The sequence below is a fragment of the Orbicella franksi genome, chromosome 15, assembly GCF_964199315.1.
Source record: "Orbicella franksi chromosome 15, jaOrbFran1.1, whole genome shotgun sequence".
NCBI classification, from domain to species: Eukaryota; Metazoa; Cnidaria; class Anthozoa; order Scleractinia; family Merulinidae; genus Orbicella; species Orbicella franksi.
Window position 1 is genome coordinate 20,280,279 of NC_138159.1, and position 15,833 is coordinate 20,296,111.

General features: G+C 38.8%; 2 protein-coding genes across 3 annotated transcripts; one reads left to right on the forward strand and one right to left on the reverse strand.

Moving 5' to 3' along the window:
* Positions 1–17: 17 nt before the first annotated feature.
* LOC145469371 (endoplasmic reticulum resident protein 44-like) lies at positions 18–9,660 on the forward strand. The gene is made up of 14 exons (XM_081453075.1): positions 18–165; positions 319–394; positions 597–636; positions 1,635–1,704; positions 2,030–2,134; positions 3,311–3,427; positions 4,138–4,206; positions 4,643–4,689; positions 5,308–5,365; positions 5,590–5,821; positions 6,580–6,653; positions 7,187–7,254; positions 7,778–7,880; positions 8,013–9,660. Exons 1-14 carry the CDS (start codon positions 124–126, stop codon positions 8,208–8,210), a joined length of 1,299 nt encoding a protein of 432 aa, XP_081309201.1. The 5' UTR covers positions 18–123; the 3' UTR covers positions 8,211–9,660.
* Positions 9,661–9,794: 134 nt separating this feature from the next.
* On the reverse strand, positions 9,795–14,369 carry LOC145469370 (uncharacterized). Of its 2 annotated transcripts, none has more exons than XM_081453073.1 (2): positions 14,034–14,369; positions 9,795–12,461 (listed from the first exon to the last, which is right to left on the reverse strand). In XM_081453073.1, exon 2 carries the CDS (start codon positions 12,451–12,453, stop codon positions 10,216–10,218), a length of 2,238 nt encoding a protein of 745 aa, XP_081309199.1. In that variant the 5' UTR covers positions 12,454–12,461; positions 14,034–14,369; the 3' UTR covers positions 9,795–10,215. The 2 variants fall into 2 exon arrangements, with proteins under 2 accessions (XP_081309199.1, XP_081309200.1); XM_081453074.1 differs by having other exon boundaries at positions 12,606–14,369.
* Between the last annotated feature and the right edge of the window lie 1,464 nt (positions 14,370–15,833).

Below are 15,833 nucleotides of genomic sequence, written 5' to 3' on the forward strand. Positions count from 1 at the left end.
GCACTATGTCGCATGCGCATAACAGACCAGTCACAATTTGCCGTGTCAGTGAGGAGCCGGGAAAAACATGAGTTTTCTTTAGTCCTGTTAGCTAAATTATTTTTCCGACTCTTTTGTTTAGACATGGCGGATTTATCACAGATGTGGCTTATTTGCCTTTTAGTGGTACGTACTTATTTTCAGATGTTTTCTTCCCATTGCTATTTTTAATTTTGCATCGCTTGATCGCCCGCCTGCACATAAGGAAGAAGCCACGTCGTAAATATTCGTTCTTCGTGGTAACTATAGAGAAACTAACTCGATGATTATCTTTTGCAGGCTATACTATACTTTTCTTCCACATTTTGTGGCCATGTTGTGCAGCTTACAGGCCAGAATTTCGATCAAACATTAGGTAAGAGTTCTAAACGGATTGAAGACATTAAGATTTAATGTTATTGTAAGTTCACTTCAAGTCGCCAGCCGCTACAGAAGCTCACTTCATTGAAATACACTTAGTAGATTTTCGTTTAAACTGTCGCTTTACTGTTTGCGATTGTATTCTTCAAGTAAGCGTCCTGTATTAATTTGATTTCTGTTGTCATCTTTTCTTTCAGCCGATAACAAAGTTGTATTCGTCAATTTTTATGCAGACTGGTAAGTTTGGAAGCCAACGTGTAGATCTATGTTTTGCATAATTTGAAGGGCTTCCCATCAGCTGAAATGCAAAACAATATTCTCAGGCCGGTTCAATGTTGTTTGGTTTTGTTTTGTTTAAAAATGTCATGAATCGGCGTGGACAATTGATTAGTTTCTATTCAAAATTGAGTTTTTCTTCGCTTCACTAATGACTTGTTTAGCATTTAGTGTTGCATATTGTGTCAGCCTACAATGTAGCTTGTGTTGGAATCCGGCATCTTTTCAAACTGCTCGTCTAAACGTCTTTATAATTTAACTCATATCAATGAATATATATAATTTTTAAACAGCACACAGAACTGTTTATACAGCTGTCGCAGATAATTTGCAAATGTTCCCTTCTGCCACATTGTAAATAGATGCATAGAAAATACTATTTGTAAAATATCTGTAGTGTATTTTGTCTATGTTTATGTCTTCATCAGCTTTAATATGTATGATGAGACATAATTGAGGAAAAATCAACTACTTTCATTGCAAAATTCCTGGCCATAGTTGTCTGAACAACAAAAACTTTTATTTCACTCCAGGCCTCGAAATAATTTATTACAATATTGTAAATTGGGAAAAACAGTGTAGTTTTTTAAACAATAACATGTGGTACAAAATATTCTGACACTTTTGAACCTGACGTCAATGGTACAGAAATTTTGGGGTCAATTTTTGGAAAATGTGAGAATTACCGAATTTCTAAGATGTGAACCTTTCAACCAACTTCCCAGCATACTCAAATGGAAAATAAATTTTTGATGTTTAAAAACTTTTCAGAAATGTGTGTATGCCTTGGGAATAGATTGTTGTCAGTTTCCAGAAAATCTGAAGTAGAACTACATTTTTCAGAATTCCCGACAGTAAATTTCCAAATTGCACAGTAAATATTATGCTCTCAAGGTGGACGTTCATAGCTGGGGTCTTGTTTACCTTGTGTTCAACTTGTCCATGCATTGTCGTTGCAGGTGTCGGTTCAGTCAAATGTTGGCTCCGGTTTTTGATCAAGCATCTGATATTGTTCACGAAGAGTATCCAGTAAGTTTATCTCCTTTTTTCGTAGTACAAGGATGATAAGTAATATATCGTAATGGCCATGAAATTTATAGTTCCGTGTTTTGCAACAGCTTCATTGACTATTTGTGCATACAAAACTAGGCTCCTAGTCTAGTATTTTGATCAATTTTCATGCCAAACTTACTTGTATAAATTTCAGAGAATTTGAAGCTTTTCCTTGTTTGAAATAGTAAACTTTTTTTATTTATTTTAGCCACCTTTATTTTGGTAAACTTAGTTCCGTCTGCATGAGCACTATTGACAAAATTCAAGTTTTAAAAATATGTTTTGTTCCATTTCTTTGTAGAATGGTGTAGTATTTGGCAGAGTAGACTGTGAATCAGAACAGGAAATTGCACAAAAATTTCATATTACCAAGTATCCAACATTGAAAGTCTGGAGGAATGCACAGGTACATAGATTGTAATAAATAAATTATTTATTTCATAATTATTTTTTCTTTCTATCAGTAGCACATCTACATTAGATTCAAAAGTCAAATCTGATTGGTGTGCAAACACTGTTAGCTTTTGTCAGAAGCATATAACGCCTTTCAGGATTTATGCATCTGCTTTTACTGAATGATAGTTTTCATTGCTCCTGTTAATTTTTCAGCCATTGTTGAGTAAGGCAATTTTCACCCTAAGGGGGCTCCATAGGGTAGTCATTTATGGCATTGCGCACGCAAGTGTTATGTTTTGAATGCTGTGTTTACATTCGTTTTTACACCCAGTCCTCTCAAACTTATTACATGTAATAAGCAATGATGAGAGGAGCTCAGTCACGGTATTTTGAGTTATTTTGGTCACATACAAAATTACCTTTAAATAGTAGGAAACCTGAAAATAACAGTTTAATAAGATAGAAAACCACCAACGAGATAGTGATAAACCATGAAGGAACAAGGATGACTAAGGATGGAGGAGATTGACATGGATTACAGATGACAAATTTGGAAAATTGAGGCTAAACTTTTCAATATGCACAAACTGTGACGTAGCTCCTTTAAATAGTGTTTTACTACATCTCTGATAAAATTTTGGGTTTTATTCTTGAATTATAAATGCCTAAACAGATGTGTTTTTTTGCTTTTTTATGGACAGTTTTATTTGTGATTTTCTTGAATTTTCTTTGGTGAAATCTTCCAAAATTTTCACAGCACATGGCATCCTGCGGGATATGAATTTTTAACACAAAAACAGTCTACAGGGTTTGTAAAGGCAGATTTTTCGAGTTTTGCAAATTTATGTCTTTTACCACTGTGGCCTTATGTGCCTACTGGTGCCTCAAGAACTGATGATGATGACTGCTGGGAAAAAAACTGGTCATATAGATTTCCCTGAAAAATGGGCTCTGGCTAAAATGTAAAATATTTACTACTGGTACCAGTCTGCCAAATGTTATGGAATTTCACTGAAGGAAACCCTAGAAAATTCACTGTCAGTTTGCTTTTTGTGTTCATGTATCTTGACGTCATAAAATATTGAAAACTCTGTTTTCCTTCGAGCACGCGCAGACTACTTGAGCTGTTGTTCCTTGCAGACTGATAAAATTTTTCTTGAGACACTGTTGTGAATCATTCCTCTAGGTTAACAGAAGGGAATACAGAGGCCAGCGGTCTGTGGATGCATTCTCAAACTACATCAGGGAACAAATGAAGAGCAAAGTCATGGAATTTCATGCATTAAGTGATATCAATGTAGATGTAAGTTTGGTACAATATAAGAACATTCAAGCAAAATATTGTTTCATTAGTCTTGCTGGTATTAAAGGCAGATAAGTAACAATGTCATTCATGTTGCTGTGCAAGTGGTAAAAGACATGATTGTATGTGTAGAGTCATGACTTTTTAAACATCCCTATGTGCTGTGTGTACTTTCACAGCACCGATAAATATCCATGGGAAAATGTTTGCCTTAAAATATTGGTGGGTGTAAGTTAATTGTACAAGAGCCAGATATTCTCCCATTTGGCCCAACCTAACTCAGTAAGTTTATACAGGTATTCACCTCAAAAATTGTAAGAATGTCTTGTTGAACTTTTTCTCGTTGAAAAAAAGAAACTTTCTGAAGTTTTCTTAGAAAATATCAAAATTCAGGCATGGCACATAGTGAGGCTTTCTACTGAACTTCCATATTTGGAGTTAGTTCTTTATCAAGCCTCTTTTGGGAGTTATCAGACAAAGGAATTCAAGGAAATAAGCCATTTTGGGCTGAAAGTCTCAGAGTCATGATGGAAATTTAAATATATTGAAAAATTTACATACTATTGTGCCCAATTCTTTCACTGGATTGTCTCTGGGGGTCTTTTTTGACTGACCAGAGTTAAAAACCTTTGATTTTTGGTTTTACAACACTCAACTGAAAAGCACCCCAAATTAATTGAAGATTCTGTTTTCTTGTTTTATTTTTCCAGTCTTCAAAACGAAGCATCATTGGTTACCTGGAGAATAAAGACAGTGATAGTTACAAGAACTTTGAAAAGGTACATAGTACAGTCAAATGTCATGTCTCTTACTCAGTGTTTTCAAAACAAGACGGCGACCGCCAAGAGTTCTGCTGCCTACTTGATTATATATCATGGGTTACTGGTTATAGCAATCAGCTTGTGTCTAGCAAGCTCGGTACTGTATCTTATCAATAAATCTTTAAGGTGGCAGAGGAACTTCAGACTCAAGGGAGAGGGGAGATGATCCAGACCCCCTAGAATGAGGGGCCTTGTGGCCCCTAACTTGTCACAGCCGCCTACTCTTCCAGCAGCGGATGCCTACTTCAAAACATTTTAAAACCCCTGAACTTACTAATGTTATATTATCAGACAGTGTGATTATATACTTGAGCAACTTGTGAGTGGCATAATCTACATGTAGTAACTCGTAAATACCCTGTAAAGTTTTAAACTGCTTTTAATTAATTTGCAGGTGGCTGAGGAGTTCAGAGATGATTGTCATTTTCATGTAGGAGTTGGGTAGGTTACAAAAATTTAATATTTTTCAAGTGAATTTATAGTGAAAGTTTACAATATAAAAATAACTAACTACAGTTCAACCCCTATTAGTAAACCGCCACCCTCAGAGAAATGGATAGTGGCTGCTTAAAGGGGTTGGCCACTTAATAGAGGTAAAAACTATGGAAAATCCCTCATTGTGACATAGATTACTGGTCACCTAATAAGGATAGCCATTTAACAGGTGGCTGGTTAATAAGGGTTGGACTGTAGATCTTTGAGATAGTAGTTCTCAAGTTTTTATTTGTTTCTTGAAGACGATCTCAACACATTTTAAAGCACATAACAGACAGTTTAAATGTCCTACAGGTACATGTACATTATATACAGTATATATTTCAAGAAGTATGTCCTTAGACCATGTGAACTACTGTCCTCCCCCTCCCTAGTAGAATTGCCATGTCACTAGTAGAGTTTTGCATATATGCATATACAATGGTAATGAGCAGATACTACTGTCAGTAATTAGTTTCAGAAGTTATTAGGAAACTGTGCGTAACTGTTTACAAGTTTTTTTTTTTCTCTGAAGAACTTTTTAGCTTTATAAATTACAATTGTTGCCTGGGTTTGTTTTTGTAGGGATGCATCCCTCAAAGAAAGACAAACTGGAGAAAATATTGCCTACAGACCTCAAAATGTGAGTGGAAACTGATTCAATCTGTAATTAATACCAGTGCACATAATCTCACTGTCTCATTAAGTCTCTTATTAGCTTAGGATTCCTGGTACTTTTAGTACAGGGTATTGTTTCTCCTTTGCAGTATGCACACACTGTTGACAATTTCTGTAGTTAAATGTGCAGTTATATGTAATATTAATTTTATTGTTGTTCTTGTTGATGTTTTATTTTTTTTAATATAGCGAGGGCCAGAAGCAGACATGGTGTACATGGGAGATCTTGGCAACTATGATCTCTTGAAGACTTGGGTTTCTGACAAGTGCATTCCTCTGGTTAGAGAGATCACATTTGAGAATGCAGAAGAGCTGACTGAAGAAGGACTTCCATTTCTTCTGCTGTTTCACCATCCTGAAGATACTGCCAGCATTGAGCTTTTTAAATCAGAAGTTGCTAAACAGCTCATTCAAGAGAAAGGTAAGCCTGGAACCCCTTTTTAATCTACTGTAGGTAGGTTTTTAAAGGTTAAGTCTGCATATGAGCCAAGTAGCTCATCGGGTCAGAGCTTATCCTGGTTTCTTTAGCATGAAGCGACTAGAGGAATTTCTGCTCCCCGGGATGGGATGCTAGTCCATCCCAGGGTTACCTCCAGCATCAAATTTGCTGGTACCCATTTATACATTAGGGTGGAAAGAGGTATTGTGAGAGTAAAGTGTCTTGCCCAACACAATGTTCCCTGCCAGAGCTTGAACCCACACCACTCGATCTGGAGACGAGCACACTAACCATGAGGCCACTGCACCTCCCTATACTACTGTGGCAATGATTTTTACCCTTTAAGCCTAAGATTGTAACTTTAATAATTATTTGCCTTTTGCTGTGAAGTGATGGATGTCGCACCAGTACACAGAGTTTCTTGTTATGAACATGTAGGACCATAGTTAAGAGAAATCAAATGGTATGAGTTTTTTCTTCACCTGTTTCATTCTCTCCTCACTTCCTGCATGCTTTGTAAAAAGGTTATAAGTGGTTAATTAATGATTACAACAAGTTATCACATCTTTTTGCATTGCTTCTTTTATCATCACTGCCTAAAACCATTAGTTCTCAACAGCAGCTTTCTGCCAGCAAAATGTTTCTTCAGTCACAAAGCCACCAAGACCATGTTATTGCCTCAATGTAGCATACATGTAGGTCTGTATGTTTGTAATTTTTTATTTTTTATTTTTTTGCAGGAAGTGTTAATTTTCTCATCGCTGATGGCCTGAAATTTTCTCATCCACTCCACCATCTAGGGAAAGGACCAGAGGTATATAGGGATTACAAAAACTCAGTTAATGATGATGATGATGATCATCATCATCATCAGCTTGAGCATTTTACCATTACTGCCGCTAAGAAGTCTTACAGTTATTAAATACTTTTGAAAAAAAATTGTAAAGCATCCATTTCCTAGTTGGAGTTCGCAATCATTGCATGCTGTAGTTCAACAAGCATAGACGTGCAAATAGATTCCACAATCATAGTTTGCTTGATGTTTGTGCAGATGTTGTGGAAAACCTGGGTCATTTACACTGAATTTGAGTAGTTTCTAGTCATACAGGTAATCTACCAAAACATGTCCTTGCAAAGATTTTAAGACACTAGATTTCAAAATAATTTCTTTAGGAGGGAGAGGCTGGTTTCATGCATTCTTGGGTAGCTGTGTGCACTCTGCCGTGGCCCCCTATTAATGTCTTTTCAGTCTACTTAAAAGTGTAGTGACAGGTCTCCATACAATGTATCCTCCACAACTGGTACCGTCCTCTTGTCAAATGACTGTTCATCATGTTATATTTTCAGGACCTTCCTCTTGTTGCCATTGACAGCTTCAAGCACATGTATCTTCTTCCAAAGTTTGATGATATCAAGTAAGTGCAAAAACTTGAAGAAACCTTTGCTGCTAGAGCAAATTGCCACTGGTACATTACACAATAGTTTTTTCAAACCTCCTGGTAACTGAAACCAAAACTTGTTCCCTCCCCTCAGTTGAACACTGTAATTTTACCCCTTGATTTCTCCAATTTCCTGATTTTTAAATCAATTTTCATTTGCCTTCAAGGTTGGAAAGTAGGTATTTACGAGATTTTTAAATTTCTTGAGTCGGTTACGAGATAAGGAAAATGTGCCAGTAGAGGGGATAAGACTTCCTTTAATGTGATTAGATGCTTGAAGGTGTAACAAGCAGCTTTTAATGATAAGAGTCATATTTCTTCCCTCAAAGACCAGCAGTCACATGGTGTAGCCTGTTGTAACCGGTTTATCACTGTGGTGACTTCTGTGCCACTAACCCTCTGTATAAGTATGTACAGTGTATGGTGGATAATCGAGTAAGGTACTAGGAAAGATTTTGTTTGTTCTAAGTGCCAATGATAATGTTTTTGTCATTTGTAGGACACCAGGAAAGCTAAGGAAGTTTGTTCAAGATTTGCACTCCGGAAAGCTTCACAGAGAGTTTCACCATGGACCAGATCCTGAACAGGAACAAGAGCAAGAGGTAGTAACATTGTCCACAATCTGTGTCAATCTTTGTTCATTCTTGGTTTATCCCTACCCTATTAAAATTTTTCTGTATCTCTCAAAAAAAAATTCAATGGATTGAGATCATGAATTCTTTCATTCTATTTAGGATCCCACTGCTGACCAGACTGATGATAACACAGGAACAGAAACAAATCAAGGTACAGAAACTGAAGCTGAGACAGGCAAGACAGGAAGAACTGGAAGCGGATCAGGCAAAAAGGAACAAACCTCACCGCCAGAGACAGTGTTCAAAAAACTTGCTCCAAGTTATAACAGATATACCTTACTCAGGGATGAATTGTAATAGAAAATGTTTAATACTTAGCTGTAAATTTAACAAGCAGTATTTTTGAAAGAAACAACAAGCACAACAAGGGCAATGGTTGTGTTGTGAACTGGCAGTAAGAAGTAAGGGGGGGTGGCAGTTGTGGAGATTTAGGGGAGGGAGGGGAGGGGTTGGAGTCGTGTTATGCCCAGGTTGTCCAAGTTTTCCCAGTATGGCCATGTTTTTCAGTAGGAAACTGTCATCTGAAATATTATTGTTAGTCTTGAAAATGTATTTTGTTACTAAAAGGATAACAATGTCAGTTCAAACAGTTTTTAGCAGCGTTTTTAGAAGAGCTAAAAATAGGTTGCCAAAAGTGGCGCAAATTATAACTGTGTATTGGTAACTGAGAAGTGAGAACTTTCAGAAATGAAATCAAAGCACCCATTATCGACTGTTATCACTTTTATCCTGGGTAATCAATAAAAACAGATTTCCAGGTTGGAATTGTGATTCAACACCATACATTATATTTATGAGCAATTAAATGGGCAAATCATTTTCATTATAAGATCTTTAGTCTTAAGTTATCTATTGACATATACTACTATGTCAAGAATCAAAATTGAAAGATATTTCTTTGATGCTTAAAGTTTTTTTATTTCTATATATACAGTTTATTGTTTAGTGGAGAGTATAATGCGAGAAATCCAGCAAATCAATTTGAGTGGTTGTCAGTTGTGTAACTTGTTGTAGAAACTGTGCTGTTGTCCCTAGAAAGTGACATTGCGCAGTATTTTATCGTTATCTAGTGGGAAACAAAGTGTATTTTGCAAAATGGCTTACTCATGGCCCTGGTTAACTTAAAAAAAAACCTTGCGGTTTTTTTGTTTTTTCTTTCCCGTTCAGATTTTTGAGACGGAGGTGTGAGTATGACTTTTCAGACCAAGTGCGCATGCTCAAAACCGTCTCTTGTCACACCAGTCTCGTTTCCAAGCCCTTCACTTCTGTAAGACCAGGAAGAACGAGGGCCTTAGGAGCGAATTTGGGTTGAAATAATTCAAACGTCGCGCTCATTTTTGATTGGAAGAGAAGCCTGTCATATTTCATAAATAATGCAAACCAGCAAAAATAAACAAAGAACTTGCTTTTATGAATAAATGATTGGAACTACCAGACATATTTTGCATCTTTAACAAACGGTGCCTCTTCTATTCTTTTTAATTATTCATCTAGGTTTTATGCCTTGTTGTGTACTATTTTGTTAAGTGTGAGTTATTTATAAAATGACAAGAAATCTTGTCTGAAACCAAGCCTCTTTTGATCTAATAACATAATTTCCTATACCTGGGAGAAGACAATGAGATCTTCCCTAAACAAAACCAGTTATTCTTAGAACTAATAGTAAGTTAAAGTGACCTCTGACATAAATCTGAAAATCAGTGTTCTTTTGAGCTAATAAAATATCCTCTGATACCATAATGGTGAATCCAGTTCATTTTGCATGGAGTACTGACACTACATGTTCTGGAAAAAATTAGACGTTAGATTATATTGTCTTGCCACAAAACTTATTTCTGTGTATGTGAACTATTTGTCGATAGATCGAAAGTAGCCCTTCGTTGGTTTGGTCGAAAGTCGTCACGCAACGTACTTTGAACAACTGGGCGCGAGAAAAACATTTCATGGATTCTGCCTGATGCATTAGGCCAAGACAGGTGTTTGAATTCTTGTGATTGGTTGTAAGATCAGGTAGGGAAACTTCAAACACGCTTATCCTGTCAGCAAGACAAGAAAAGAAAGAAAACTTATTTCCACAAAGGAAAACTATTTACTATTGTAATAAAGCGAGTTTTTAAGGTCAATCGCAGGATGTAGAAAAAAAAATAAACATCAGTTCCGACATTCAGTTTGAAATCGCACAAAGTTACATTCAACCTCGTTCCCAGGTCTACCTTCCTCCCGCCTCCTGGAGCAAGAGAAAGACCCTGGGAACGAGGTTGATGTCACAGTTCGAAGAGAACAGATAGCGATCCTCAGCAAGTCACATTTCTTTTGTCTCGTCGTGATACTCATTGCTGACTCTCATGACGGCCTCATACCATAGGCCTCCACTGATGGTAAACGTGCGAAGTGGTGGTGGAGTGTTGTACTTGAAGACATGAGGCTGATCGGGCTCGCACCAACACCTTTTGAAACGATCGTATTTCTTGATATCTCCCCAAAAGGGACGCTTCACTTGAAATTTCACCTCAAGTCGCGTTGCGTTGCCTGGAACAGTGACAGACTTTCCGCTCCCACGAACTTCTTGTGTGTTTCTTTTACCTTTTAGGAAATAGCTGACAACCATGTTGGAGATCCAAGCACCCTCAGATATATATTTCACTTTGCAGTCTTCTGGTTCATCACTGACATTTGATTGTACGGGGACGACATCTTCATGATCAACAACTGTGCTATGCCTGACAGTTTCATCGTCGGATTGGTCACGGACGCCATCTTCTTCAAAGATTGTGCTAAGCGTGGCTCCTTGATCTTCCTCCGGGACAAGTGGCTGGTAGGAAAACGAGTATTTGCTATCGTTTCTCCAGTTGATCCGATGCTCGTTGTTTTCTTCAGATAACTCCCGTCTGACTCTTCCACGAGTGATATGTTCGTTTTCACAGTCCACACGGGGTCCGATCACGCTCGTATCATCATCAACTGAAGGAGTGATGAGCTGCTGAGAGTGCTCCTTCTTTACCCGCTTGTCAACTTTGAATTCGCTCCACGCATGCGATGCAATAGCACTACCGCTTTCTTGAACAAGACCTTTCACGCTGCTAACAGCCACATTCTGGACTCCGTCCACCAAGTGCTTCCCGGGGCTTCGATTTTCCACAGAATCGTCGAGTCGTTCCTCAGTAAACTGAGTGACAGAACCCATGACCGCCTCCGTTCCGTTTTCGGTTAACGCGCGAGGAATTCTTTGGGCGAGAATTTTGCCAAGACGTCTTGCTCCAGTGAGTATAGCAACCTGTTCCCCAATTTCTCCCTCGAGGTTTGCAGTGGCTGCAGACGCTTCAATGCCAACAACGGACTTGGTTACAGCACCTCCAGTTGCTCCTGCAGCAGCACCCACAGCAGCCCCTAATACCGCATGACCAAGGACCTGCTTCCATGTAACATTCTCTCCATCCGCAAACTTCCTGCCAGCATCTGTGGCAAGGGATGATGCAGCTCCACCCACAGCGCCACTTCCGGCTCCAATTCCTACGTACTGCCCCATTGTGAGAGCAGCAGACTCCATGGCGGCGCCTCCGAGGCCCGCTACTCCTGCTGTGATGCCTACAGCCGCACCTCCGGTTGCAGCTCCACCCACAAACCCGATCCCTGCTTTGATCAGCCATTGCTTTTTGTCACACTCATCAACAACGGACTTTCTGCTCACAGTGTGTTGTAAGGACTGCAGTCCAGCTCCAATTAATCCACCTCCAAGCACCCCTCCAGTGGCTACTAATGCTGGTGTCGCTAATCCACCTGTGCAGACAGTTAGGGCAATGCCTCCAATTACAATTCCAAGTGACAAAGCAAACATAATCATTCTATGCTTGCGGGATTTCTTTTGCTCCTCTGTGACGCATTCGGGCCAAAAAATTGCTTTGAAGCGTTTTAGTGACAACCAGCCATTGTCGTAGTCAGCCTCATTGTGGTAACGTGCTCTCTTTTCTTCATCCTTGAGAATTTCATGTGCTATTATTATCTCCTTTGCATTCTCATCATCGCCAAAATTTTTATCGGGATGCCAGCGCTGTATTTCTCTCTGGAACCCCCTCTTGATGGCTTTGATTTGGTCTTGCTTTGGCATTTTTCGAACTTGCTTCATGTCTAAACCCAAAATCTCATACAGATTTCGTCTACCGCTGGTACTTTTCAGTTCTTTGTCTCGTTGTACTTTTCGTAAACATATTGTTTTCTCTTCTGGGAAATCTTCCAGCCTTCCCTCAGAGATATCAAGTGACTTAGTGATCTTGAGTAATTTGTCTTCAGTCCACTCCTCAAGTTCTTGGAGGGTCTGCTTTGATCGACGGCAATCTTCAAACTTAATAGCCTCGAGCTTGAACTTGAAACCCTTACTGCTGCGATGAAGGTACTTCCCGCCGTTTGGTTTGATTATTTTTGACTCGAAGGAAAGCCAGCAAATGAAATCCCATGTGGGATAAAGGTAGAGAGTGACCTGTGCATTGCTTGATTCGTTTACGATTAACAATGATTTATACCTTTCTCCAGCTATATCTGACATGTCACTTGCTGCAATAGAAAAACAAATAGAGTTGCATTATTGTAATTCCACGAAAATCAACAGAGCATTCCAAGATGATTCCAATAATAATTCCCTCGGTCTTTTTTCCCTTAATCAAGATCTTAATTAATGTTTATCCATCTTTAACCAACCTAGGTTATCAGTTTATCATCAGGATGTCTGCCGCAATGTTGCAAATTAAAATATGGACGCGAACAGCTCAGTCAGTGGGAGCGAGCTAGAGCTCGAGGAAATGGAGCTTTTCCACTTCACTTCATCTGTCAGTCTTCGGGATAAACAGATAATACGATATCGCTCTTTAACAAATGTCTTCGATCTCACTGGGTTTACAGCGACAAGAAATCAGTCCAGCAAATTAAGGTAGTTTGCCTGTTTCCTTTACTTTTGCGTACGATCTCATTGCATTCCGACACTGATGCAAATAAAGCCAAGGGGCGGCTTAAATATTCTGCACAGACGTAACTGCTGTATGTGAGTCAAGAAACCTGTTTGTCAAGCTGATTCTACTTGGCGGTGCATTTACGACAGACTGACTAGAATAATCAAGACGAAGTTGCTACTGAACTGCTATTCTGTGCATGCTGGCCAAGAATTGCCATGCGAACGTCTGGGGGCGAGAAGCTAGGATTTGATTTACATGTACATAGGAAGTTGCGTTTGAGTTCACCGTGACAACGTTGGTATTCATCCCTTCACAGATACATAATTATAGACTGACATCTTTGTTTAGTGTATATAGGTAATTTATATCAGGGTGGACAGAGAGGCCCTGCTAGAAGCAAAAGCACCTGATATCGAAGCCAAGACGACTAATTCGCTTTGAAATTGGACAATTTCCTACGTACTCTGTAACCGATAGTGACGGCGTCTCCTGGGGGGGTACTCCCAGAAAAATCGGGTGGGGGTGTGCGGCCCGCTTCCCAAAACCCTTATCCTATTTATGACCAAAATCTGCGATATTCCCTACCCTATTTATGACCTGACCAAAAATTCAAAACCCTATTTATGACCTAAGCCTTAAATCAAAACCCTGTTTCAGACCTGCGTTATAATAAGTTCCCTAGTTCAGACCAATGTTAAATTACCGTAAACGTAATTTGTGAAGGGCTTTTGTTGATTTTCTTTTCGATAATGACGAAAAAGTGGCTTCTTTTTAAAAACATACCCATATCAAGGCTGGGGTGCAAAAACCATACTCTATTTATGACCAAAATGGCCAAAATCAGCGAAAATCGATACCCTATTTATGACCAAAACAGCTGAAAAACCATACCCTTTGGGGCCGCACATACCTATAGCCCATATGGGGAGAACCCCCTCCCCCCCGGGCGGCGTCTATGCCGGCCTACTGTATAAACAGTGGGAGTTTCTGATATTACCGACAGTTTTTACGTTCAAATTAGCTATAACTGGAAAGAGTTTTCCTCCGATCTCCCACATGTGAGAGACTTCTTGTGGAGAGAGCTACCAGAGGCGAGCGATGTATATATATATATAAAAAAACGTCTGCCCCACAACTCATTCGCAGAAATAAGCAATGTTCAAAAGCAACACCTTACCTTAGCTTGATCTCTTCAAAGTTTTCTCTCCCGTAAACTTTCTATTATGAAGTAAGTTCCTTTGAGTAACACTTGTATAATTCTTGATTACGAGTTAATCAGAATAATCGCAGAACCGTAAGATTGGGAATCCTTTATTTTGAATTGACTATACATTAATTCCCTAGGAAATTAATGTGTTTGATCCATGACACGTGATACGTTCTCCTCCAATCGGAAAACTTGTTTGAGTTGGCTAGCTCAAGTGATGATTCTTTTGGTACAAAGTCGATTTATTTACTTCCAACAGAAAAATGGGATTAAATCGAAATCACATGACAGATGACTGCTGCGCTTCTTCTGAATTTTCTGATAGTTGAACAGAATTTTTTTTAATCTTCGTTCCTCCTGATAATGGATATGAGGATGTAAATCAAAGAAGATTTGGTACGTGATGACAAAATCTACAAGTGTTTTTCTGTGGACTGGTTCAACTCTGTTTCATGTACGTTGGATCAAAGACAGGAATCAAACTAGTCAAATGATAAAATAAATTGATGTAGCAGAGACCGATACAATATATCGATTTCTTCGAAGTCTTGAGCAATCGATTGGTGCAGGGCAAACCAACATTCTTTTCCTTTGGTTCTTTAGGTGCAAAAAGGATCGCGGCCTTTAGAGCTGGGGATAAACTATAGGAACGAGAATGCTGGTCGCGCTTAAAGGTCTCAATCAAGGCATTTTGAGTTATTTTGGCCAAGTAGATATCTTAATAGCTCAAATTAATATAACGTGGATCCCGCATGCGCAATGGCAAGGTCGCGCGTGGCGAGTAAGGTTCCTCTTTGTGTCTTCACGCTAGCCTCACGTTTTCAGAATCCCGGGGATCCCGGGGGATCCCGGCTCTTTGGCGCACGAGAAAATGATGCTTTTAACTGGTAAAGAAGCGCAATACAACACAGTTGAGTTATGAAGATCTTAATCCGTTTCCGTCCAAATTTCAGCCGTTAAGAAAATGCAGCATATGTAGTAAACTTACAGGAACTTGCATCTAATCACGGCGATATTTCGATGCGATGAGTGTGATAATCAACCGAGTACCATCGTTTGTACATGAAATGCCGCTCCTACAACACCAACTATAATTATAGACACTAGAGCCTGTTCGCAAGCTATGGGTAACTCTATCCACCCGAAAAATCACTAACCCTGACTGAATAGTCGGATTTACCCAATGGATAACTTTATCTCCCTTTTGAACTACCTGACCAGATATATAGCTAGGGGTTGTTCAAAACTAAGTCATTTTTTATACCTTACACAATTACACTTTGTGGTTGAAGTTAAGTAAATTTAAGAAAATAAACAACAACAAAAGGTTTTTTTCCCTTAGAGTATATTATTTTATTTATTGAGCATTGCTGAAGTGAATTATTTCTGTCGTCATTGTTAATATCAGGATTCCGGACTTCGGATTCCGGATTCCGCCAGGATTCCGGTTCCGTATTCCATATTTTTTTCTTAATCTGTGGTTCACATGTACAACTTTATGTAAGTGTAACCCGTTGATCACTCCCTTAATAGTTTCAACGTTCTTATATACTAGTTTTTAACCAAACTAAATCAATATATTTGGGATTCTATCAATAAAAATGCATCTCACTAAAGGTTTTGACTTTTCAAGGCATTGAGATATATCAGGAGCCATAATCGGGGACGGAGACCGTAAGCGCGCGCCATTTCTAGTACTGGGGTTGTCCCCATGATATGGGACAATTTTTCTATTTTCAGAACAAATTGTGCCATCATGTGCGGTACACG